Source organism: Manacus vitellinus, unplaced genomic scaffold (genome assembly GCF_001715985.3).
Source record: "Manacus vitellinus isolate BGI_N305 unplaced genomic scaffold, ASM171598v3 scaffold_22_pilon, whole genome shotgun sequence".
In the NCBI taxonomy this organism is placed as follows: domain Eukaryota; kingdom Metazoa; phylum Chordata; class Aves; order Passeriformes; family Pipridae; genus Manacus; species Manacus vitellinus.
The window spans coordinates 5,059,161-5,085,234 of record NW_021939632.1 but is presented as its reverse complement, the minus strand read 5'-3'; the positions used below and the strand labels follow the sequence as shown (position 1 = coordinate 5,085,234).

The window sequence follows — 26,074 nt, the reverse complement described above, 5'->3', positions numbered from 1 at the left end:
CACTTCAACAATATCAGGCCTCAGAGAGCTGGATTTCTGCCTCCAAAGAAACTTTAAACTAATAGAACTTGGGGTAGACAGTCCCTTTCCTCTTCTCAGGGATGTCACCTATAGGGAAAAATACTAAATTGTCATCTACCTTCATCTAGGCACATTGCCTGTGCCCTTATACTTTGCATATGAACCAACACCTTTACAGGCCCAAGCCGCATTTTCTAATTTTGTGATTCGAATACTTCAGTAAAGGAAAGGAGCTGAAATTGCTCTTGAGGTCAATTCAGATTAAGGATCACCCTTATATTGGTAGTTCATCTATTCCCCCTTCTTTGCCTCAGGGTGAAGTTTGGCTGCTGGAAGATACTATTTGCAAACTGGGCTCCATCTTCTCCTACTGGAAAATGACACCGAACATCTGCTAATTTCCTGACCGTGTATGTTACTAGATCTATGGCTTAGACCTCAGAGGATAATGAAGTTCTTCCACCCAAACCACTGGGAATGCTTCATATCCAAACCTCACTGCCTCTGCTCCAGCACGTGTGTCACAGCTGCTAAACGGGACAGAGCATTGCTAAGAGGAGGGACTCTCTGCTCATCTCTGATGTCACCAAGGACCAGGCTCTGAAACGCCCGTGTCTTCTGAGCATTGCAAGACCAAAACCAGCTGTCATCTAACACAGCTTGTGTTCTCACTAAAGCATATGCCCGTTGTCACGGCATCTTCAATAATGAGGCATTTCTCCTCATGCCTTGACCTGGATTAAACACGAACCAGTCACTGCATTGTGCTGTGGAGAAATGAAGTCTGCCCCAAGTCGAAGAAAATGCTGCAGGACATTTGGCTACAGCTGACATTCTCTCACCAGCACTTTGCAAATTCTGCTCCCACTCATTTTGAGAGGGTGCCCAGCACCTTACAGCTGCCTACCAAGGAGGAGCCGATGCCAAGGCTCTCCTGCGTCCATCCACACCAAGTAAAGCAGAGACCAAACCCATGCTTCTTACAAACAGATTTATTTGCATTTTGACTGGAGCACAGATTCTAGATACAGATTTCTTCTGCACAACAGTACAAGAGCCAGTGCAAAATATGCTTTTTTCTTTTTTTTTTTTTTTTTAATTCATGTACAAAAAAACCCAAAAACAAAACAAAAAAAGACAAAGAGTGTGGCAGTATTTACTCACAACTGGTAACGCCTCAGCCTCCCATCGACCCACCTCCACTCGCCCTTGCCCGTCATGCCAACTTTGTGGTCAGCATCGCCTGCCTCGAACGGCTGCACTGTCAGTGAAGAGAGGTAACTCCCCGGCCCTTTGAAAGATAAACACTCACTCCAAGCAAACTGGGACAACACCAGGCTACTTAAAGAAGTTGAATACACCATCTACTCACCAGGGAGCAGAATTTTGAGGGAATGGCAAAAAAAAAAAAAAAAAAAAAAAAGGTATAAATCAAAAATGCAAAAAAAATTTAGGCACTAGCTTAACCCATTTGTTAGAGAAAAGCAAGGATGTCAGATACAGTCTGCCTTCTCATATTCACCCACGGTAGTGATGATCAAAGCCAAACACTCCCCACTCTGAGTACCCTGTGCTGTCAAACAGATTATAATCTTATGAAAATATTTCTATTAGTACCATAAAGTTAAACCATTTCATAACTGGAGGAGAAAGAGGAGCTACAGTCTGAATATAAGCATTTCTTTGAGAAGTCAAAAAAGCCCAAAACAGATACAGACAAAAAAACCTGTCCCAGTCACCCACGAGATGATTGTTAGAATTACAGCCAATGCTTAAGCAATACAACATCGAGCTAGGAAAAGTCATCGTATGGTTGTTGTGCTTAGGGAGTAGCCTTACTAGTTCACAAAGCGTTGGGCAATCTATTTCTCTGTTATTCTAACTAATTTTCAGAAGCTGCAATATAGAACTGCAGTGTTAGTGCAACAATATGCTCTTCTTCACCAAGGCCTGGGATTTATATTGCAGAAATTCACCAAATTTACATCACTCCAAGTGTACTGTGTCCAAATCACCTAGAGTCGCTATTATGGACTTTTACACTTCTACCCAAGGAATGGTTGGGTTTTGAAGCTTGGTCAACCAGTGTCTTTTACACTGAACTGCAGTTAAACAAAGCAGAGTACCAGTTAAAGCCAAAGAACACATGTACTCAGCACAAATATGTGTTGATACAGTACAGTATGTATGTGGATATATATATATATATATGCATATATATGTATATGTTACATTATAAGGAGAGTGCCATTCAGGGCTTCTCCACTGCAAGAATCCTTTTACCACATCCAAGCCTTGAAACTTCAGCCTGTTAAATTTCGCACTAAGACAATGAGAACTCCAATGTTTTCCAGATTGAATGATTATTTTAGCCAATTAACCATGCAGGGCCAGCTGAAAGAACAGCTTTCATTTTAAAAGCACCAGTCCTGACACCTCAGTCAGATGGCCAAATTTTTATCACCAGATTATTTGCCCCTTCGGTTGTGTATCATGGGCATTTCTGTGGGTTCTCAGGACATCACCAGAGTCATACTAACTGATCTGTATCAATTTACTCAGTTGATAGAGAAAATGCCACAATTCATGAAATCGTTTCGAACAGACAATACAGATCTGATGAGAACATGGGTTTATACTTTGTAGTACTGGCTGCAGTATTGGTATAAATCACATGATGATTCTGCCTTTTCATTCCTAGCAAACCCACTTCTACTCATAGTGGCTGTCATCATAAATACAACTGAAGAGCTGGACAGTTTGGGAAACCATATCATTCACTGTTATCCTAAAACCCAGTCCGTATAAAGGTCTGCTGTACAAATTTCACATATAGCTGAAAAAAGTCTCATTTAAACCACTTTGAGCAAGTTTCGTTTGTTGCTTTTTAAAAAAGAAATAGGAGCAACAGCAACAACAAAAAAGCAAAAATAAGTGTAACAGACACTTAGGAGCAAAGTAAATGCAGAACTCTTTTGGATGTTTAGATGAGCGGGAGCTACTCACCTCCCTTGCCTTTAACCTATCTAGAATTTAGGTGTCTATCCCAGACTAATCATTTGTGCTTCCTCCAGTCTTGAGGAAACAAAAGCTTCCTTCTGGAGCTTGTCACATCCACAAACAATTCAAAGGAGTTCGTCCAGGGGCAGCAGACCCTCTGCAGCCACAGGGAGGGTCTCACCTAGCACTTCCACAGGTGAGACAAGTCTCTCTCTCTCTCATTCCTCACATAAGCCACTAAAATAAATCCTGAAGGCTTTGTGTGGTTCCTGCATGGACAAACTCAGTTTCAACAGGGCAAGGGTTTGTTTTTATGATTTTGGGAAGCAGAGGGGAAGGTTCCTCAGCAGTCCAGTCTCACACCAACATTGCCCTGACCACGTGCACCAACCCCTCAGCCACAAGTGGCCAGTTTGCCCCTGTAAAACAACCGGCTGGTTACGCAGCATCATGGAAAAAGGGCAAAGGGTGCAACATGTTTTCCTGACACCCAGAGATATAACACATTCTGCACCTTCCTCAAGGGGGCAGTGAAGGGGGAGATCCTGATCTACTCAATCAGGACCAGCAATAGGATGTGAGGGAATGGAATGAAGCTGGAGTTCAGATTGGACACTGGAGAAAAGTTCTTCCCTGAGAGGGTGGTCAGTCACTAGAACAGTCTCCCCAGGGACTTTTCTTGCCCTTGATCATGGTACAAAGCCTGCCAGAGTCCAAGAAGCAAGTATGCTCTGGATACATGCGGTTTAGTTTTGGGTACTCCTGTAGGGAGCAGGGCATTGGACTCTATGATGCTTATGGGTCCCTTTCAACTCAAGATATTCTACAATTCTAAGTTGAAGTAATTCAACATCCTCCTAGACACCAAAACAGCTGTGCTATGTCTTCATGGGTGTGTATGTTACTTGACCACAAACCTTCAAATTTCTGCTGTGACTACAGAGGTTCAACAAGGACTAGAACTACCCTGTCAAGGGCATGTAGATATTACACACACATTAAAGCTATACAGCTTAACAAGAGGCTAACACAGATAAAACAGTAGAGCCCACCCAGTAGGACAGTGTTTATAATCTATGGGACTGTTTGCTCTGTTATACCTTCTTAGAGCATAGAAAGAAAAGCAAGATATATTGTCAAATTCACCCTCATATCAGTATAAAAGTTTATTTTTAAAAATCTAAATACAGCAAGGCCCTAACAGACTTATTTTTGTTCAAAATTGATCAAGCAAGTGCTAATGAAACACTATAAGGGCTTTTGCATATAATTCCTTAGGGAAAGAGGTTTTTTAAAAAGAATCAAGAGGTCAGACTTTTTAAAATAAGCAAAGAGATCTCAGTTTCTAACTCTGGGAGCAAAGCTACCTCTATCCTTTCTTCACTCTGCTGTGTTTCAGTATTGCTGTGTTCCCTCAATTACAGGGCTACCCCATCTAAGTGGATATGATACAGACTGCACTCCTGGCAACTTCAAGGTGTATTTTAAAGAGTTCTCATGAGGTCAGATTCACCTGAGTCACATGCCAATAACAGCCATAGCCTGTATTGGGCCAATATTACAGAACAGGATGAAAAAGCACAGCGAACAGACATCTTCAACAGCACTTTCTACAACATAAACCAAACAGCCTCTGGTACACGGGAGCACATTGGTCCTGTATACTCACAAAAACATCTGGAATTTATTCACTGTTTTGGAAGGCAGTTGTAACTGTGTGGCCACCACCTGGAAGCCCCAGTGTCCATGGCCAGGAGCTCCTCCTCACCTACACAACCTGGTCCTCAACCAAGATGCTTCGATTCCTTGACTTCAGAGGGAAGAATCACCATGTCCCAGAGCCTAGGCATAGTTTTTGGAGAAACACTACAATTCATGGAGCATCCAGGACAGCCAGTTTAGCAAGATCGTGCCTAAGTAGGCACTGTTACTCAATTAGCTGAGTTGGCTGAAGGTTTTCCCATTGTAACACGACTTTTCTATTCTAGTATTATTTTCGGTGCAAAAAAAAAAAAAAAAAAGAAAAAAATCAGTGGGGATGGGTGGGGGTTTTGCGCAAAAACTGTTGCTTTTAATGAAAAAAAGGTTGCTTTTCTCAATATTTTGCTGTTTATTTCTGTTGGGAAAACTTGAAACACATAATTTTTGTCAGAAAAATATCAGTTCACGTCTGTCCGAATTCCTCTAGTGTCAGTTGGGAGCTATAATTCAAGGGTTCCATGGTCCCCTCTTTCCCTGGGCACCTCTCCAGCCTTCATGACGCATTCTGTGTTTGACTAACCCATGGTAAGAGCATCATGGGATCTGTAATTCAGCCAAAGAGCTCATCCCCAAGGCGGACACAGCGCGCAAAACACTTGAATGAGAATTTCTGAGGGCTGCAACAGTAGCTCAAACTGATGCTGCTTTAAGGGCCAAATGGATTTAATTAAATGTTTCCATTTCAAAAGGCTGGAACATTTTATTCAGTGTTTTCCAGCTGACAATTTCTCATTTTTTGAAAAATTTCCATTCCAGGAAAATGTTTGGTATTTCAGCTTTCCATGTCAATTCAGGATGAAATTAAATATTCAAGAATATTCAAGATTTTGATGCTATATAGACATTCAGTTTGGGAAACAGCCTTATTACTTAGCTATCAAAAATGAAATGGCTTCATCCATGCAAGAAAGGTGTGATCCAGTTTGCCTCTGACATCAGTGGAAGCCACTTTTTTAGCTTAATGGAGCCTGGATAGCATCCCAAAAGGCCAAGGAAGGGTGAAGTTGATCATAGTTACATGTATTGGAAACAGGAGTCAAGAGTGAAAGAGCAAGGATATAAGAAGCAGCAACTAAGATGATCTGTTACCTGCACTTGATCAAAACTCAGTTTTACTTTAGTAAGTAATAGGAAGAAAATTCATTAAGATTATAAAACCTAATTCCCAGTTGCAGTAAAGACAGCAGTCGATCACTACCTTGTAGAGTAGAATAAATCCACAGTATGAATTTGTCATGAGCACTATAACTTTCAATGTTCAAAGCATTTCCTCAGAAAACATTCATAGACTCCATTCAGGGAGACTACTCTAAGATAATGGTATGCTACTGAACTGCTTGCCTCAGGTTGTCTGTGCTCCTTTGAAACCCCCCAAAACTGTTCTGTTGGATTGGCATTACAGAAGCTCTGTCAGGGGGGACCAGGGTCTCTGGACTTTGAGCACATCTGCAGGTGATCAGCTAAGTGTGGGCTTCCAGAGCTGACACTTTGGGTGAAGACTGTGCACCAAATCCATCCTCTGTATTGCCCAAACTGGTTTTGGATGTAGCCCCAAGCCTTCCACTTCACGGAGTTAAAGAGGACCCCCAGGGAGTCTACATCCATCAGCAACAGGGTGTATGTTGAAAGCAAGAGAGCACTCAGAACAGTAAGTAAATCAATTTGCTCAACCATGAGGGTTCTAGAGAATTGGGATTTGTTTATCTTTCATTTCCCTTACTACAAGGCAGATGTTTCTAAGTAATAAGCAGAAACCTCTACAACTTTTAAAACTGAAGAGGAAGGGAGGGAGGAAGAAACATGTACAAGCTTTAAGGATGTTCTCTGCTCCAGCTTAAAAAAAAAAAAGCAAAACCAAAATCACACACCACAAAAAATGTATATCTGTAAAAGCAAGTTTTTCCTTAAGCTGTTTGGTAATTCTTAGTTCACAGGAGCATTTATCCAGAAGGTTCTTCATGTTTCCAGTCTAGGTTGTAGCAATCTCAGTGAGGCACTAAAATTTTAGGCTGTTAAAGTCTCTCTGTGCAGCACGGTCATTTTAAAATGATGTGGTAGCCATCATTGCTTTCAGCTGTAACAAAGAAATGCAAAATGAGTTTTCATTGCTTTTAGGAAACATCAGAGGTACAGAACTTCAGATTTTCTTCCTAGGTAGTCAATACAATACAATAGTTTCTACTCTTGGTCCACAACCCACCCATGAAAATCAATGCTGAGCATCTAGGTCAAATAATTTACATTAAAAAACCCACATACTGTCATCTTTTATAATTTTACCATAAGTTTTTTTGCTTATTTATGTCAGTGGTATCAATGAATTTATGATATTTTTATAATACTAACTGAGAGGAAAGCATAAGATCAATCAGTCTATCATAATGCAGTCAACACCTCGACTTACACTAAATTAGATTATCTTTTCAGGATAACAGCACTGAGTTTGTGATAACATTTAGTGCAATTGAAAGCATGGATTATCTTTAGAGCCACAGGTAATAGCAGCAGCAATACATACCTTTTAATGTGCTGATAACAAAACAAGATTCATCTTGGAAGTTTTGCACCATCTGAAGGGCAGAAGCAAAAAAGCCAACACAACATATTTTTAGCAATTAAACTCAAGTTTCTTTCAGTATCAGTATAGACTTGGAGGAGAGGTATCAAACAGCATTTGGTGTCTAGTCCTACACAGTCCTGAGTAACCCTGCCCATGAGATTATTACAGTACACGGCTGATTAATTAAGGTCCTTGCAGTTGCTAGTGTGTTTAAGAGAAGCTCATGCTAGAAGTGCTTGCCTGAAGCTGATCTAGCTTATTCAGCATTTTACCACCCTCTTTGCAGCTCTTGATCCTGCAGGTTCTTATACCACTCCAGTTATTCTATTAAAGATCATGCTCTTAATTGCCTTCAGTGAAGCTGTTCTAGTTCAAACTGGATGAAGACAGACTCTTTCCTAAGATCTAACAGTGGTAATTACACATTCAGCTAAACTATGGAGCTCACCTGAGCTTACATTAGCATTTAAGTAACATGTAGAGGTGGGTAAGCTCCAGGAAATGGACTCCTTGCTGAATAAAGGAATTGCAACTGAAAAGCCATCTCAGCAGTGTCCACCTGGTTACTTTGACCAGACACTAGTACAGATGCTGTGCTTGCAGGAGCCATTTACTTGTTTGTATTTCATCAAGGAACAGGAATCTTAGTGAAACTACCATAAGAGGCAAGGCAAATCACAGGAAGAAAGATTAGAACCTAAAGCTATTTGAGTTATTCATGAGAAACAACTGGATTTTCAGAACAGGTGCAGGTTCTAGAGACGTCTCTAAATAAAGAGGTGAGTTAAGAAATTCAGATTACTTCAGATCCAACATGAAAAGCCCATTTAAGCTTCATCCTTAGTCAATGGTTCCTCCCATCTTAGAGTAGTCACACGGGACAGAGGACGTGAACTACCTTCAGGAGGTGTCTCATACAGTTGAAGCAGATGCTGGACACAACTTGAAAGGAGGGAGATGTGACCAGATCCTGTCTGATGAGCTCATAAAATCCAGCTTTAAGAAAAAGCCTTCTCCTAGATACTGAACAGCATTCAAGCAGTGCACTTTCCAGCTCTAAGTTCTCACACCAAAATACTGTTTTCAACTTAGACTAATCCCTCTGTTCTCTTTTGGGTTTAACATCCAGACCCTGCTCCTGCAAATCAAACTTCACTGGATAGTTTGTGTTTTTCTGCCTAACGATGCATGAAGTACACTCACAGAGTGCCTCACTCTTGCTGCTATAGTACTAAAACAAGAAAAAAAATATTTAAAAAGCCATAGACATTGTTAATAATTGACTTAAACAAATACTTTAAGCCTTATACCCAAGCTGGTTCATGCAATTCCCCTACCAAGTGTTGCCTCCAAGCACTTTGCATCCATAAAGCATCAAAGTTTCAGATTTAATCAGGCTGGAATAGCAAGGAGACTTCAGAAATAAGCATTACAGCCTTCAGTTTAGGCTCCAGTTGAGACCTATGCTCTGCTTCATTTGTTTTAACAATGCTTCTTATAAATGAAGTTCCTTAAGTGATTCTGGTGCATGAATAAGTAATTTAGTAGTGGGAAAAGAGGAAGAAGGGCAATTCACTATTAACCTCCAAGTTAATGGAATGGACTACATTAAGCCATCCTATAATGGGACACAAACAGCTAGCAGAGGTCCATTAAATTATAGCATGCACTTATATGGCACTGACTGACCCAGTGGCTGTAATCGCTGGCCAAGATGTAATACTAATTGCCCTACAGATTTTCAAACTTGCCTTAAGAAACTTAATTATTTAATTTTAAAGGTTGTTCTTACTTTAGATCCTCACTTCAAAATTTGTGTAAGTAGTAAAAATGAAAAGATATTCATAGAATCATTTAGGTTGGAAAAAACCTTTAAGACCATCAAGCCCAAATGTTGACCTAGTGCCAGCAAGTGCACCACTAGACCATGTCCATAAGTGCCACATCCACACATCTTTAACAGCCCCAGGGAGGGTGACACAGACACCTCCCTGGGCAGCCTGTTCCAATGCTTGACAACTCTTTCAGTGAACAGATTTTTTCCTAATATGCAATCTAAACTTGCCCTGGTGTAACTTGATGCCATTTCCTCTAATCCTGCCTCTTGTTACTTGGGAGAAGAGACTCGCCCCCACCTTGCTACAATCTCCTTTAAGGTAGTTGTAGAGAGCAACAAATGAGCAATTTTATTCTGCTTTGTTTTGCTTAAAAAAAAACCAAACAGAAAACCCAACCTCTTTTACAAAGCAAAGGTCTTGAAACCACACCAAAATCAATGCTATGCATGACTGATCCGCTCTAAGTATTTGCTTTAACTTGCTGGGATTAGTAACTTTGCAATGCTTGAAGATGCATTCCATAATCCGAAAGTTCATTCTAGCATCAAGAAGTCAGTCAATTGTTACAGCTCCAACAAAGTTTGCATTAACCCCTTACCTCATTGCTCACCAATACATGGATCCCTGTGGGTCCCTGCCGATAGATCCGGTTTATCTGCTGTGGAGAAATGCTGTACAAGTTTGCAATCTTCTCCATTAATTCCAGCGTGGTCAATTCTTCTAAGAAGATTGCATGATATACTGCAACAAATTGAAAGTACTTACAGAACAGCACATACAGATTGTACCAAGATCCTCAGCTTCAACAACCAAATGGTTAATTTAAAATGAAGCTTCAAAACTTGACAGTAGATAAACAAGCTTTGTTCCTTTAAAATATCTAGCTTGATGCAGAAAAAAAACCCCAGTACTTGGATGCAGCAGGCAATTAAAGAACACACAACTTTTACCTAGAGGAAAACACAGGTACTAATGACAATGTGCATCATGGGGCACTAAAAAAGCCCTCTCATAAAGATGCTAATATTTTTTGATAATCTACTTCTACTGATTTTGACATTTTTAAAAAATATGTCAAACTTATGATACTATGTAACACAAAAGCAGTATTTTATTAGATGCCATCCACTAATCCCATAGGCACAAACTAAAGCATACAATGTATAAGGTAACTACAGGTGACAGTATTGTTTTATAAATCCAAACCAAATTATAGGAACCAGGTAGGAAAGTTATGCCTGGTTATTACTAAGTGCAAGAATTAAGGACAATCTCTATTCTCATTTGATTGTACATCATGCCATGAGTCATGACAAGTCTCCAAAAGCTTTGAACTTTCAAGAATTAGAACCTCACTTTAGGGCCTAGTGACCTTCCACTTCCTGGAATTTTTTCAGACAAGACATAATCTGAAGTAAATTGTGGACAGAAGGATATTTTTTTAAGTGCTGTTTTCCCTACTAATAACTGAATAAAGATTTTGCTGTGGCATTCTGCAGCTAGGTTGTAAATTGGGTCTGTTCCCCAGACGGATGGTATCAGTTGGAATTTGTAGACCTGGAACTATAACCAAAGTGGCAGAAGTGGGATAAACAGGACCTCTTCAAACTCTTCAGGACACTACAGTGTCCCACACAGGACCTCAGGCATAAAGCAGCATTCTTACCAGGTAAGTATTTAATGAGATCCATACGTAAAAACTTACCACAAAGACTGCCATCTCCATTGTCTCTTTTTTGGTGGAGATGGGACCTGTTTTGCTCTGGTTCTTGACAGACATAAATTGTCATCTTGGGCCTTACATTTCTATGGATTAATAAAAAACAGCAGTAAGTTATTTAGTAGATGTAAAATTATTTCAAGTCAGCTACCAAACAATGAGAGATGGAATCATTCAGGCTGTGCATAAATAACAAACTAAGGGGCAGTCTTGATGCTGGTGACTACATGTCTTAGGACATCTATTTGGAGACCCCTGGGAGATAGTGCAGAGCACCTTAATCTTTTCAGGATCAGGTAAGACTAAACAGTTTACAGCAGTTGTCAAGCAGTTCATCACACCTGCCTCTACTGATTTAAATCCTGCCCAGCTGTAGAATTTCTGAGGTTACTGCAATGAAAGTACATTTAAGAGTCACTTGAGGCTCCAGGGGTTTGTTTTTTTGTTGTTTGTTACCTCTAATGGAGATTTAACATAGGGTATTGTAGACTGTGTCTCTCAGGAAATGGATGTAAGCTATCAGCTGGTAGCAAATAAACCATTGAAGATCCACATTATGCTGCTTCATATATTGGCAAAATTTCTGAGCTATGCTTGGATTTGAATACCATTGTGATCTCCAGCCTCTGAGACAAACTCTCTGAAGTATTAAAAGGAAGTCTAAATGCTACAGCTCCAGGATTAACTTCTAGTTAACACTGAAATTACCAAGGGATGCTGTCAAAAAAAAATAGGAAGGAAATAGTACAAACCTTCCTTTAATTGCATTAAAGAGCCGAATTCCATCAGCAGGTCCACAGATTTGAACAAAATCTTCTTTGGACATTTTCAGTAAGTCGGCACCTACATATTTCAAATTGATTTTTTTCAGAAGTTAAGCAAATCTTAGTATCCAAACTGTGTGTATGGGCAGCAGGAAAGGGCAGGGGGAGAGAATCCACAAAACTCAACCAGCTGGTTTGCATAGAGAAGTTGCAAATTCAGAGAGGTGTACACTTCAGATCACTCCTTGTGAAACAGAAAGCTAGAAGCTGCCAAAAGAGCAGTGCTACACTGGAAAATATTCTAGCCAACTCAGAAACAAGCTAGATATTTAACTGGCCATTAAATGACCCAATTTTCTCTAACTGTCACGTTCACTGGGTTATTTAATCATGTTGCAAGTCAGAGATAGGCTCCTCGTGGTTTCAACATCTCTAACAACTGCCCCTTCCACCATCCTTCTGGTTTGTACAACTACCTAATGGGAGGGTACATCGAAGATGAAAACAGATATTTCTCAAAACGTGCACAGGGACAGCATGAGAGACAGCAGACAGAAGATGGAAAATGCTGATTAGATATAAGAAAAACCATTTTTCACTGTGAGAGTAGTTAAGTATTTGAAGAGGTTGTTTAAAAAGACTGTGAAATTTCCAACCTTGGAGATAACTCAAAGGCAACTCCACAAGGTCCTGGACTTGCTTCAAGCAGACGGTTGCACTTAATGAACTCAAGAATTCCCTTCCATTTTAATTAATTCTCTTCCATCTTTACCTATTCTGTATGTCTACAAACTGTTCTGACAGATGCTAATTACTCTAAGAACAAAAGAACAACCACACTGGATCAGACCAGTGATCCCATCAACAGTGGCCAGCAGCAGATGCTACTGATATGAAGCATGAGCTGCACTTTTACAAAAGAGAACAAAAACCAAAATAATTGGACTGTTTAAACTCACCCGAAAAACTTGAGAAGAGTCTACAGAATGGAGAGAACCTATTACGATGAAGCCACTGCTGGGCATCTTGAATAGAAGCAGAAGGAAGGAGATGCTACATTGCAAAAAGAATAAGAAGGTCTTGAAATGAACTGTTCACCAGTGTCCTAAAAGAGAAAAGCACCACATTAACATGATCTCAAGTACTTACATCATTGCTGGGAGGCAGGAGCTCCATTTGGTGGGTTGGAGAACTGTTGCTAAAAGAAATTATATAAAAGTTGAAAGAGAAAAAAAAAACACATTACTTTAAATTCTACATTGCAGTGTCCATTCTCTTCCCCCTCTCCTCTATTTGACTCAACTTTCACAAGTTACACACCAATTTGGCTTTCTTTCTCTATCAGGTTTTTTAAAAGGTGTCCAAAATCTGGACCAAGAAAAGAATAAAAAAACCTTTTTTCTGCTTGAGCCTTTTGTTGGTCAGTTGAGGTCCTACTCAACACTCAACACAGAGGAAAAACTCACATTTACTGACCTCTTTCAAGCTTTTGTATACTGGTGACTCACTAATGTGACATAAGTAAGCAAGGAAATTGTAACCTAGAGGGTAGTTGAACTCAAAATTTTTATGAGCCAGAAATAACCTAATAATAATTCTTCACAAAAATTGAATAAAGGACCTTATAATTCAACCCTAGCATTATTTTAAACACAGTAAATAGAATTTAACTATATTACACAAAAACACATTTCTACTAAATCCTCCTAAACATAGACAGGACTTCTAAACATGTCAAGGATTTTATCAAAGAGCTAATAATCTACAACTGGAAGAAAATGCTCAACAGATCTCTCTACTAACTCAAAATTTTGTAATTTCAATGTTTCTCCTTATTTATAGGTTGAGGCCACTGATTGAAAATTTGTGATACAACATGGATTGATTAATAAACTGTGTGGGAAGGCAGTCAGTTGGCAGAGTCCTACCAGAATAAAAAGAAAGGCCTATGCCAAATTCCTAGGGGAAAGTATGCTGCAGGGAGGACTCAGAAGTACTGAAGGACCCTGCTGTACATTTCTGACATCAGTTATCATCTCAGGCATTTCAGGATTACTAGAACCGTTTCTTTATGATGGCTATATTAATGAATTAAACATGCCTCCACCAGTCCTTTGTTCTGAAATGGCTTCTCAAAACCCAGGCTGTTTTGCCCCAGGCAGGATATCTCTACATCCCATTCACCTGAGAATTCAGCACCCCAAACCACCTCAAGATAGAAGGTAAGGAAGAAATGACAACTCTAAAGAGGTGCTGAAAGCCTCAAACAAGCTTGTGAGAAGATACTGGGAATTGGTACAGGGTATGGTGTGTTCTCACCAGGAATTGCCCTGGTGGTCCTCTGATGCTCACCTTACAGTCACTACATAAACAGTGGACATACAAATTATAGGGAATTCCTGGACGAAAGGTCTTAAAAGGCTTTAGGGACATACTTTCCCCCTTCCTAGAAAGGGTGGTCCTTGACCTCTTCTTCCAGGGTATGAAATGCGTGGACACAAAGCTTATGCACCCAAAGGCTACCACATCAACAGGAAAGATAAAGCATTTATTTGTTACATACCCATCTCCGAGGTTGAAGCTGTTGGGAGAACTGTTGTAGCTTGGAGATGGAGCATTGTTCATTTGATAAGGCACATCTGGCCAGGGAGAGCACTGTTGGAAGAAGGGCAGCAGGGATACTTTCATAAGGATGGAAATAAAGGATTCGATTCTCCTCTAATACCACATTCATGCTGTTGCCACGCCACTAACTTCAGCTCATCACTCCTGCTGGGAGGAGGAGATGGGCCATGGATTTTCTACACTGCTCTCCAAGCGGGCTGTCAGGGGGCCAGATTGATTCCAGTTGTGCATTCCACATTTCTTTCTCCCATTTCACAAAGCCTGTCCCCAAATAACACTGGGCCAAAGTGTGCACAGCTGTAAGTCAGAGCAACGCCAGTAAGTCAACTCAGACTGGAGGCAGCAACGATACAGAAATACCCCTGGTCTCAATTATTAATCCCTAATTAAATCCAGGCAAGAGCGACGAATACGGTCCAGTGGCATTGCTTCAGGTTTATACCAGTGAAAAAGCAGAATCTGAACCAGCCTGCTAAAGCCTCTGGCGATCAGTCAAATAGCTCCAGCCATAAATGGATACTACATGGAGAAATAGACAGACAGACACAGAGCTACTAAAAGCCTTCACAAATATAGGTCAGACTCCACATTCCATTACAGTAGCATAAAACCAGAGTAACCCAGCTAGAATTGGTGACTCTGTTCTGAATTTAAGCCAGTGTAATCAGTAGGAGAATCTACCCCTTTGGAGCCCCCTGCCATCAAGAGCTCAAGAAAATGCTCCGTAGTATCCTTGTTTGCAATGATAAAAAGACGACAAGTGTAGCTTTGCAGCTTTATCATCTCCACAAACACTAGCAAATGCTTTATCATCTCCACAAGCACTGGCAAATATTTAACTCTTTGGCAACTCACATTTCCCCATGCAATATGTCAAAGTGCAGCAGAGCTCATAGGAGAGTTTGGGATCTGCCAACTCAATGGAATTAGGTCTATCAATTAGGAAACATGTTGGTTGCTCCTGGCAACGTGAGGAAAATTGAGTGGGAGGGACTGGATCTCACAAACAGGAAGTTGATTTAAATTAAAAATAAATTAATGTAATTTTTGAAAGTCCAGCAAGCCACTTGAAAAAAACCAAGAACTAAACCTAATGACAAGACGTTCCCATAGGGAGACTGAACTGCACTTTTAAATGCCTTCCATGAGCCCTGTTGCTTAGTAATTCTGCAGCCTAGGGTAAATTTATACATCAATCTTAGTAATGACAGGGAGGGGTAGAAACATATACAACTCTACACCAGATGCATCAGAAAATAAGACATTCAAGATACTCCTAGAGTAAAACCCAGAATCTTCTCAGATGTTGTATGTAACAGTAGCTTCATAGGCACATTCATAGAAAAACATATTAATCATTTCATCAGACAGGTCTATTCATCTGCTCAAGTGCCCCATCACCGACATGAACTTTTGCCAGACAGTTCTAAAAAACAACAACAAAAAAATACCTCTTACAACTGGCACCCGAGGGCCATGACAAGTGCCCAGGAGCACAGAAGACTATTGAGAAAATAATTTCTTTTAGAGCTAGTTGTTAAGGGTTGGTTTATACCCTGAAACATAAGAAGTTTTGGCATCTTTCATAAATTTCAACAGTGAGAGTCATTTTATAATTTCACTCTGCTCTCAATTTCAATCAGATTTGAGCATACATGTTTCCACAAGACAATCTCCAGGGCTCAGTTAGATGATGCTTTCTCTCAAATTTATCTCCCAACATGATGTAGTATCTCCCAATGTGTCTAAAATGCTTTACCTCTGTGAGAATAGTTGTCTCATAGGAAGGCTGATACTTCTCCTTCTCTTGGGTGGTCTTCTTTTCCATTTTTTCCCTGTCAGTCTTCTGTTTTCTGTCTGCTCCTTTAGGCTATAAGCACAAGCACAGGCTCTCCCTTACACCAAGTACTACAAGTTTGGAGACAAAGGCCAACAGATTTATCTAATCTGCTCACAAAAGCTTCCTTAAGATTGATGGGGACTTTACATATGAAACAAGATCAGATCTGTATTTTCTAGACAAAAAAAAAAAAATTACTCAAGGATCTCTACTGTTTCTACACATCACCCATGAATGACTACTGCAATTCTAAAATAGGCTGATCACAGTCCTGAGATGTGATTTCAATCATTTCAGCATGAGCCCCAGCAGTTATGCATCTCAACTGGTGTTTGTACCATCTTTCCAGGAACAAGAAAGACACTGCTCACAGGAGCAAAACTGGAGCAGTAGATCCTTTGAGAAAACAGGCCTCTGGAAAGTTTGTTGTTAAGTAGCTACAGGTCTACCATGCCCAGATTAGGAGCTTCAGAGATGCTTTCTCTCTGAATTTCTCTGTGGTAGCATGGAGAGGAACTCTGCTGAAAAAAAACCCAACAAAAAAAAGACCAAACCACCCCCCCACAAAACAAAAAAAAAACAAAACAAAACAAAAAAACAAACAAAAACCAAAAACAACAACAACAACCAAAAAAACCCCCAAAACCCACACAAACACAACCCCTCTCCCCCACCAAAACTACAGTGTATTTAAGATCTCCAGGATACACTCTTATTGTTCAGGGAGGATTAAATCAAAGCAACTTGAGATGCCATAATGTCTTGATTGCCTACGAGCATCAAAACACTGTGGATACCCTAAATATCTCAGTATTTGTATAGTGTTTGAGGCACAACAGACTGGCCTAGGTCTTGGTGCAGCACTTGGATCATTTGAATTCAACTAGAATTGCTGTGTAGTTCAGTGTTTATGCCACCTTGTGCACAACGGTCCTGTTTAAGATCTCAAGCACACCCAGCTAAAAGTCTGTTCTTTTACTCCACTATTTGCATCACTCCTACACAATTTAAAATCTTGGCATGTTCCTGTGCCTTAATCTAGTTGATGACAAAGCCAAAACTACCTCATACCTTGAACACTTTGATCTGGCAGCTTGCAGAATGCAAGTGTTCTGTGTATTCACCATTTTCATTCTGCTTAAAGGTGTCGATTTGCACCCGGAAGGGCACCCCCTTCTCTCCTCCATGTTTCCGTGGAGTAAATTCTGTGCTGATGCAATGTACCTGGCAAAATAGAAGCTGTGCTCATCTCTGGAGACTGTTGGAACCCGTGCAAATCTGAATTTCAGAAATTGCCTGAATATGACATTTTGGCTCCTCCCAAAAAACTAAGAAAGGCAGAAGAGTTCATACGTTTTCATTTCTGTTCCTCAGGACAAAACAATTAGAAGAACAAGCAGTTCAGAAAGAAACAGGGCATCAGGAAAAGCATCCTTTGAACCCTTCATACAAGCTTAAAAACAGGGTTGGTGTTCAGAATGAGAAATACTCATGAAGGAGGAAACCAAGCAAAACCAAGATTATGAAGTTTCCTCCAGACAAAACTCACACTTGGAAAGCAACATCAGTGTCACATGAGTTCGTATATTATCATTAATATCTTTGTCTCTCCTTCATCTCCTGGCTACTCTAACCCTTCAGGTCTTTTTAAGATATCCACCCACTGTATTGACCCCAGAAATATCACTTCTCTCTTACCTGAATGAATGCTGAGGCTCTCTTTGACGGATCCCAGAGAAATTCAACAGTGTTCAACTGGGTTGGGCTAGCCCTGGGATCCAAGATACCAACTGACAGCGGAATATCTGTAGAAGAAAACCCCTAAAATTTTAAAAATATTAAATTCAAGAAAAGAAAGCATTTCCAATTACAATTACAAGATGCATGTGAAAAATGAAGCCACCAATGAGATATCTATTTTGGACCTATGGTGCTAGATCTCCTTCCCACTCAAAGACATACAGGATTCCTATGACAGTAGGATATAAAAAAAAAAAACTAAACACAGATGCAAACACTCCATACACATGATTCAGCTTCCAAACACTGCCCAGGTACTGCAATGAAATAGTCTCACCTATATCAAGGATGCGGTCCCCGGGCCGACTCCACCTCCAGCCCTCGAGCTGCTGGTGCTCCGTGTACTGCAGGCGTCGGTCGTGGAAAACTACACGAATTATGCTCTGTTAAGAAAAGACAGCAATATCAACACTGTGATCCAGAAGCCCCTTCTCTTGAGATGACTTCTGTTTTCCAGAGTAGAAGCAAAAGCTGATCTGTTATGTTTCTCACCCCCATTCGTGAGGAGAGTTGAGGGTCCACCTAAGAGACCCATCACCATGTTTATCAATTCCTAAGGGACCCCTGAGTGAGAGAGAAACACACTTCCCCCTTCACAGGTCACATCTATACTGCATAACACAGCCCTGTACAGCTTTCTGGGATTCACTCTGGAATTACTATAGGCAGCTCATCTTAGGTGTCATGCCATGTAAACATCACTATACTGCCTCCACTCAAAAAGGCTCATATGGGGGTAATACTTAATGTGTCTGTACCATGTCCCAACCCCAATATACCCCATTCTGATTAGCAAACGTGGAAGCCAGCTCACCTGTCCCTGCACCAGTGGAGCTGACATGTCCAGACACCTTGTCAGTGGGAATTAAAACTTGATTCCAGCCATTAACAGCCAGTCACTGATTTGCCCAGGTGTAGTTAAACAAGTCTAGAATAGGAAAGCATCTGTAACAGCAAGCTGGCCTGCAATGGTGCAGCCATGTCAATAACTGGAGAAAAAAGGCTGGAATAAAGGCAATCCCCAGGGCAGACAAGTCCTAAGTACTCCTAACTAACATATCCTTTTGTATACTCAGAGTGGTACACTTATACGAGTTAATGACCCCTAACATCCCAGTTTCTCAAGCCCATACTCCTGCTGGGGACTTCTGTATCAAATGAGTGGGCAATTTTTGCCAATGAACCTGAGAAATGCCCAAGAAGCAAGCAAGCCACAGTGGGAACACCTGCAAAACTGGAATCCCAATCCACACACTACCTGAAATGGGCCAAGAGACAAATAGGGAACTGCCTGAACTTGGACAACATTTGAAATCTAGCTTGGAATACAAATTTTGCAACTGGTCCCCACCTCTCAAAAGAAATCCTGAGGCAGAACAGTCAAGAATTGAAGGTTGGATCCAGAACCAAGGTCCGGACCAAAGTTTTTGAATTTGAACTGTTTTGGGAGTGGGGGAAACAAAAAAAGAAAATCCTCCCCCAAACCAAATGATCAAGTTCTGTATGTTCATAAATATGCCCATTACCAAAGTAAACTGGAGCTATGCAGAGTCTGCCTGGCAGAATGATATAAACACCTGGGCCCTCCATGTGACATGTAATAGCCCAGGCATGTTGCTGGGGTTAAGTAGGGAGACAAGTCTGCCTCTCAGCAGCTTTGACCATGTTCACCACTGAACTTTGGGATTCCCCTGAACCCAATATTCACTGTGAAACTCTGGGGTCATGATCACAAACAGAATAAAGGTTCCCCTGAAGCCCTGCAAAGCCAAGCTGCATAGTCCCGTGAAACTAGCACTCAGCAACTTCATCAGCCCTACTCCCACTAAAAACAATGGCAAAGTGTTTTCCATTGTCTTAGTGTGAGCAAGGTCAGGCCCTTCATTAAAGGCTGTATGTAGTAGCAGGAAGAAAAGAAATCTATATTTCTCCTTACCTTTACATATTTTGTGTTTAAATCTTGAAACTCTCCCAATTTCCTATTCTCAAGTAGACGGATTTCATAAGACTGACCTAGAGTTTAAGGAAACATTTCCAAGGTGTTTAATATGTTGTAGCAATGAGAGAGTCATGCTGGCATTTATGTGGCTGATAAAGCATACGTTTGATCAGGGAAAGCTTATTTTTGCTAACATAATGCATTTGCCCCAGTAATCATTAGGCACTAAAGCACAGCAGCAATCTGAGGGGAAGGTTTTGCCTTTTGGCAACTAAAATCTCTCCATTAGGGCATCAATTATAGCTGTCTCCCAGGGCTGCTACACTTTTCTGGTCGCCCTCCAGAAAGTCACCAAGGTGTTCAAGGCAGTTGTCCACCCATGTCACACGGCTGTGACAGCACTGTCTTTGTCTGTCCCTTCTGCTAAAGCAACTCTGCTAAAGCAGTCATTGTGTGAAGAGATGCTGGCACAACACATCTAGGCACTATTTTGCAGAGGATAGAAACCTGGGCAAAATCTTCCCTTTTCCAGAGAGCAGTCAGGCCTGTAAGGTGTTTTGGTGAACCAGAAATACAAAATTTGTTCCATAAGGCCTGGGAAGTTGCTGCCCAGGGCATAAACACTCCTTTAGATATGTGTGTGGAGGCAGTGGGGTATTACAGCATTTGCAAGGACCAATTCTGGGAAGGGAATTCATACTCCAGCACCCCACAACCACCCTCAGAATAAGGAATTTAGCCAGTTCAATAGAAATTAGCTAACTGGTTTATGAAACAACATCTCTCTCCAAGGCTGACAGCAGACAAATGAGACTGATGTCTCAATACCTTATGCACAAATTGCTACAACAGTACAAAAGCTCATTGTTTTATAGCAAGTCTTTACAATAAACCTGCAGCCAGTACCAATGCAGGACATGATCATTAGGATTAATGGAGTACATGTATACCTTATTTCTTGGTTTTCTTGCTATCCTCTCTTTTCCTGAAAAATGTACAGGGTATGACAGGGCACCAATAAGATCAGTTTAGGTTTTCTGGCCCAACTAGTATCTCTGCAGAACTGGCCCTGCAGAAAACTGCAAAGCAGATATATCTCCCTTCAAGCAGCTCCTATCGACAGAGACAAATCCACTACATTTCTGGATCCAGATCTAGAAATGGAAGACTTATGACAGCAGATGTATCAGAAAGGCACTGCGTTACACGGAGATTCCCTTTTGAGAATCCCACCTGCATGAGTACAGAACATATCAAACAGAGCACATGGATAACTGTGCTTATTCAGCTGGTTTACAGGTAGTAAAAAAAAAAGGGGGGGGGCAAGAGAGGCCATACTGAATCCCCAAATGTTTGCACAACACTCCTACAGATGTTAATAGGAATTCTGCAAACAGGAAGTGACCCTTAAATCCAGCCAGTGGCTTAGGGCACAGGCAGAGGGGAGAATAAACCATATGAAGTACCAAAATAAGCACTGGAAAGATGCATAGATCTTTACCATCTCTTTGCACATGAGTAAAACAAAATGACAACAGTCACCTGCCTTTGAAGGCTGCTGGACAACAAAAGTGGATTTTGTAAACTGCAGTCCTGAAACTGAGGTCTTCCACACTTTAACTCAAGAGACTTTCTAGCATTCCCACTGATACATGTTAATATTGTTCACTCGGCAAATTTTAGACAGATGTACATACTACCCTACATAATCCATGCTGTTGCATTAGCATAAAAAGATCAGGGTCAGGTTAAAAAAACGCGTTTTCTCTCATAGAATTATAGAAAAGATCAAGTCTAACCATTGACCTTGGACTGCCAAGTCCACCACTAAACCATGTCTCTAAGTGCCATGTCTGTTGTACTACGTACTTTTATGTGCTGTACCTGTTTATCCATGAAGTACTGCTCAATGGTTCAGTTTGGGGATAGATTTCACCAGCTATGGAGTGATACAGTTCATCATCTCAAACCAATTTACGCAGCCAAGCAACTCTTGCACTTACAGTTCATTCCAACGCAAATATGAGGCTAATTAATCGTTACAGAAAATTAATTTAGGTTTTGAGACCATGAGCGCCCAAAAGACAGTATCTATGACTGTACTCAGATGCAATAACAGGGACAGGGAAATTTAGTGGTATGAGCTGTGCTACAGAGGAAGGCAATGGTCAAACCAGAAGCACTGCCAGCCATTCAGCAAATATCTCAGGAATGAGCAGGTTTTTGGGACACCTTCACATACTGATACACTCTTACTCTTTTGTCAGCCCGATTCACTTATTTGTGGTTCCAATGAGACAAAAGAAAATAATGGGCATAAAAAACATTGGCCATGTTCCTTTCACAGTACCATCAAGCACTCAAAAACTCTGCAGCTTGCATCTTCCACCCCTTAATGGGATAGGAACAGTAGTGCAACCTGGCAGCCAGCAGGCACTACACATCTCCCTCCACCTGATAGGACTGATTCATCTTGGATGGAGCTAGAAACACATTCTGCTGCCTAGAAAAAAAAGAAACTGCAGTGTAGACAGAGTTAATATTAAACAGAAAGCCAAAGAGGAAATAAAATGGTTTGATGAAAGATATATGGGTCATCTGATGGAGGCCCTGGAACGCAATTTATGCCAGGAAAAACCTCAAGCAAAATGGTATTTTATGCTAACTGCTTTCCCCTTGAACTCAGAATCTTTAACTCTAGTTGCTACACAGAACGATTATCAAACAAGACTGCTCCCAGTAAACCTTCAGAACACATGCAGTTTGTTTCCCTCTCTGTGAAACTCTGTCAGTGAGAATTCAGTCCTAATTTCTCAAAGTTCCTTTATGTATCAATCTTTTGGTACTGATTTTGAATTTATTCCCCTTAGAGCTTTCCAGCAAATTCATTGCTTCGTGGCTCATGGTACATATAATTCATTAGCATAGACAGCATTCAGATCCTTGTACTTTTGTAGCACCAAACTGCTGGGATTATACCTTTTCCTTGAAAAATATGTTCCAAACCTTGTTCAGTCTATGTCTTCCACCATCACTATCAACAAAACTCCTGAAATGGTGAATTACAATCTCAGCCCTGCAACTATAACTGCAGGGAAAAAAAAAAAAAAACTAAAGAATGACCACTTGGACATTAGAAAACAAAATCATTTTTTAAAATAAAGTGAACAATAGCGACCTAACCTGAAGAAAGTTGAACTCCCCCTGGCGTCAAAGAGGACAAAGAATTCACATAAGGCTCAGATACACAGATCATCTATGAGTCCTCTATCACTGACTCACCAGCACTGGCAGGCACAGACTGACAATTTTCTGCTAAAACTCAATCAGTAATAGATCATTCTTAGTCAGGTATCTAAATCTGTAAAGAAGCATGTCAGCAAGTGTGACTAAAGCAACCCGTATTCCCAGTTCCCAAGACAGACTGCAAGTAGCTAAGCCCAAAACATAATGCTGAAATACAGAGTTTTCCCATACTGAATTTTTCCATCTGTCTGAGATGGAAATACAGATTAATACAGATCAGACTACAACCTTCCAAGTCAATACTTGGTGGTAAAAGCTGGAGACAGGGGCAGAGGGTACCAATGCTGAAACTGCAGTGATTTGATTGAATGGCCCAGGTCCAGAACCTGGGCAATATCTGGTCCTCAGCTGACATGGGTTCAACATCCAGTGGGCTCAGACAGAAGAAAGAGCCTGAAAAAAACAATTGTGGCAATGGAGGGCAGTGGTGGTTGCATTAGATCAGTCCCCCTTTAGCAGGATGATAGTCATTACCCAGTGCTAAAGGCCAGCCACGAGCTGAAACCTTTTCCTACCACACTCTCAACACTGGCCACAGCTGCACCACCATAGGCAATGCAGGTTTGAGATCACTCCACCACAGCCTGGCCACTGGTCATGGTGTAATACTGGACACATGGGGCACCTAAAGCATCTGTCACCACCTGAAATGAAGAAAACACTCTGCAAGCAAATCCCCAGCACAGTTGATGCCAAAGCAGCCTCTGCATGTCTGTACCACCCAGTGCTCCCCTCACTCACCACAGCCCTCCTTTCCTACCTTAGGCAAAGAACAGAACAGCAATAAGAATTTAGAAAACCACAGTAAATTCCTGAGACGCAATTTGTCTCCCATCTTCATTGAAAGCTTCAGGGGCACCAGTAAAAACCTGGGTGGGTGATGATATACTTTCATTTGTATTTTAAAGAGACATTCCCTGAGCAACAGCAAATTTATGCAATCTCCTCCTAAATGAGAGTTTGAGCAACTCGCTTTACAAACAAGAGTAGTATCCAGCAAAGTAGTAACCATCCAGGTTCAGAAAGTTTCTGGTTGGTAATTCATAAAGAAATTGCATCTATCTGAAGGAGGATTTATAGACTGCTGATTTTTTTTAATTTGTATTTTGGTAATTAATGCACATCAAATGCAGGTATGACCACTTAATTTGGGGACAAAAGAACTGAAAGTCAACAATTTACTACAGATGAAAAATAATTTAGTTCAACACAGGAATGCTTTGACCTGCTCAAAAGGTACAAGTTTTAACAGCTTACTGATCTCCATGGAATTTGGTCAGCCATCAGGAATTCTAGGTAATTTCTGGTTAAAAAGGATTATCACCATTGTGAGTTTGAAGTTACGTTTTGTTCAAAAAGTACCTGCTACACAACTAAAATATCGTTCTTGCTTTTCCTTGTTTTGGTGTTACGTTTCAAGGGCCACTTGCACTATGCATTTTGTGGTTTTCTGCACAATACACCGACACGATACACTAATTTCCAATTAGGATGCTGATGTTCCAGGCTGATATGACTCAGGCCTTACTTAATCTAGCAAAGTAGTCTGCTTGCCTTTCCAGCAATTAATTAAACCCTAACCTTCGACTAAGCAATATAACCCCTACAAAAGTCTGTGGAAAGATAAAAAAAAAAAAACAAACAACTGAGACTCCTCTTTTTCAGAATGGATCCACACAGCACTGGACAGAACCAGCCTGGAAACTGTTTGATTATTAAGCCAAGCTGGCCAATAAAAATTCCATGTAGCAACTTTATATGGACATCCTCAAGAGCGCACAGATAAAGGCAAAGGAATGCTGACAGTAAAATGCAGCATGTAGAAGGAGGGGGAGGGAAAAAAAGCAAGCATTTATCGTCCCAAACCGAAGCACATCCAGCAGGCAGGAGGATCACCTTTGAAACAGCCAAACACAACTATTCAGGGCATCAGGCACATACAAAGATTTTTCTGACAAGAAAGATTAATGAACCCCCAGGGTAAACAGACAAGAGTGACAGAGTTGGCATCTGAACTTGCATGCTTGATTACCCACACCTCTTTAGCCAGTCACAAGCAAAAATAAAAATTAGCATGACTTGCTCAAGCGTCCCATGTGTGGAAACTGCAGAAAAAGCAGCAAAAGCAGAACCCTCAATCCCTGAGCCACAAATGGCAGTGGATATTCTGCAGTTGCTTACTGTAGCCTCATTTGACAAGATGCTGTAGATGTTTATCCAGTGGATATTATGAATTCACCAGCTACACAATAGGCCACCCTGAAAGTTCCCACTACGCTAGGAACATGGAAATCCTGCAAAGGAGGACAAGCTGTGGGCCAGGAAATGCAAAAGGATCACTAGAGACAACCTCATACTGCAAGCTCATCTTGCCCCACATCCTATCTTCAACACAGCACCCAGAGATGGAGCACAGTGAATGCTGTCAGCCTTTTCCTTGTCATATGGTCCCAGTTTCTGATATTCAGTATCCAGATTGCATCCACATTAAACTGCCCAGTCAGAATCAATGCTCATTAACTCCTGTGTGGTCTCCTTCTGAACTTGCTCATACTATGGCAATCAGAACCACAATTTACACATCTTGCTTTAGTATTCAGAGTCTTGCCCTTCACCTGCCTCCTGCCTGTTTCCTCCTGCAGATAAGCTGCCTTAGCTCCACCATGTTCTGGTACCCATCCGAGTTCAGCACCGAGGATACCTGCCCTACTTCCCACTGCCACCAGGGCAGCAAGACTACAGGAACACAGAAGAGCAGTTAAACTACTTATTCTACTACCACACCATAGAGCTTCACTGCCATCATGTTTATGTTTTTCCTCCTTTTACAACCTGCCCCAAATCAAGGGGGTTTCTTTGTCCCCCTCTTTCTCTTTTCCTACCTCTTTCTTGAGGGAAAG

The 26,074-nt window shown here is 41.0% G+C and overlaps 1 protein-coding gene across 1 annotated transcript in view; it reads right to left on the bottom strand.

Moving 5' to 3' along the window:
• Positions 1-995: 995 nt before the first annotated feature.
• The window catches only part of TFCP2L1 (transcription factor CP2 like 1), a 37,143-nt gene continuing 12,064 nt past the window's right edge, over positions 996-26,074 (bottom strand). The window contains exons 3-15 of the mRNA XM_018072626.2: positions 19,866-19,942; positions 18,207-18,312; positions 17,828-17,934; positions 17,201-17,353; positions 16,049-16,159; positions 14,228-14,319; positions 12,814-12,862; positions 12,624-12,717; positions 11,653-11,743; positions 10,886-10,986; positions 9,779-9,921; positions 7,301-7,352; positions 996-6,856 (exon numbers count right to left, since the gene is read on the bottom strand). Coding sequence (XP_017928115.1) covers positions 6,819-6,856; positions 7,301-7,352; positions 9,779-9,921; positions 10,886-10,986; positions 11,653-11,743; positions 12,624-12,717; positions 12,814-12,862; positions 14,228-14,319; positions 16,049-16,159; positions 17,201-17,353; positions 17,828-17,934; positions 18,207-18,312; positions 19,866-19,942 — 1,214 coding nt within the window. The 3' untranslated portion in view covers positions 996-6,818. The remainder of the gene's footprint in view (positions 6,857-7,300; positions 7,353-9,778; positions 9,922-10,885; positions 10,987-11,652; positions 11,744-12,623; positions 12,718-12,813; positions 12,863-14,227; positions 14,320-16,048; positions 16,160-17,200; positions 17,354-17,827; positions 17,935-18,206; positions 18,313-19,865; positions 19,943-26,074) is intronic.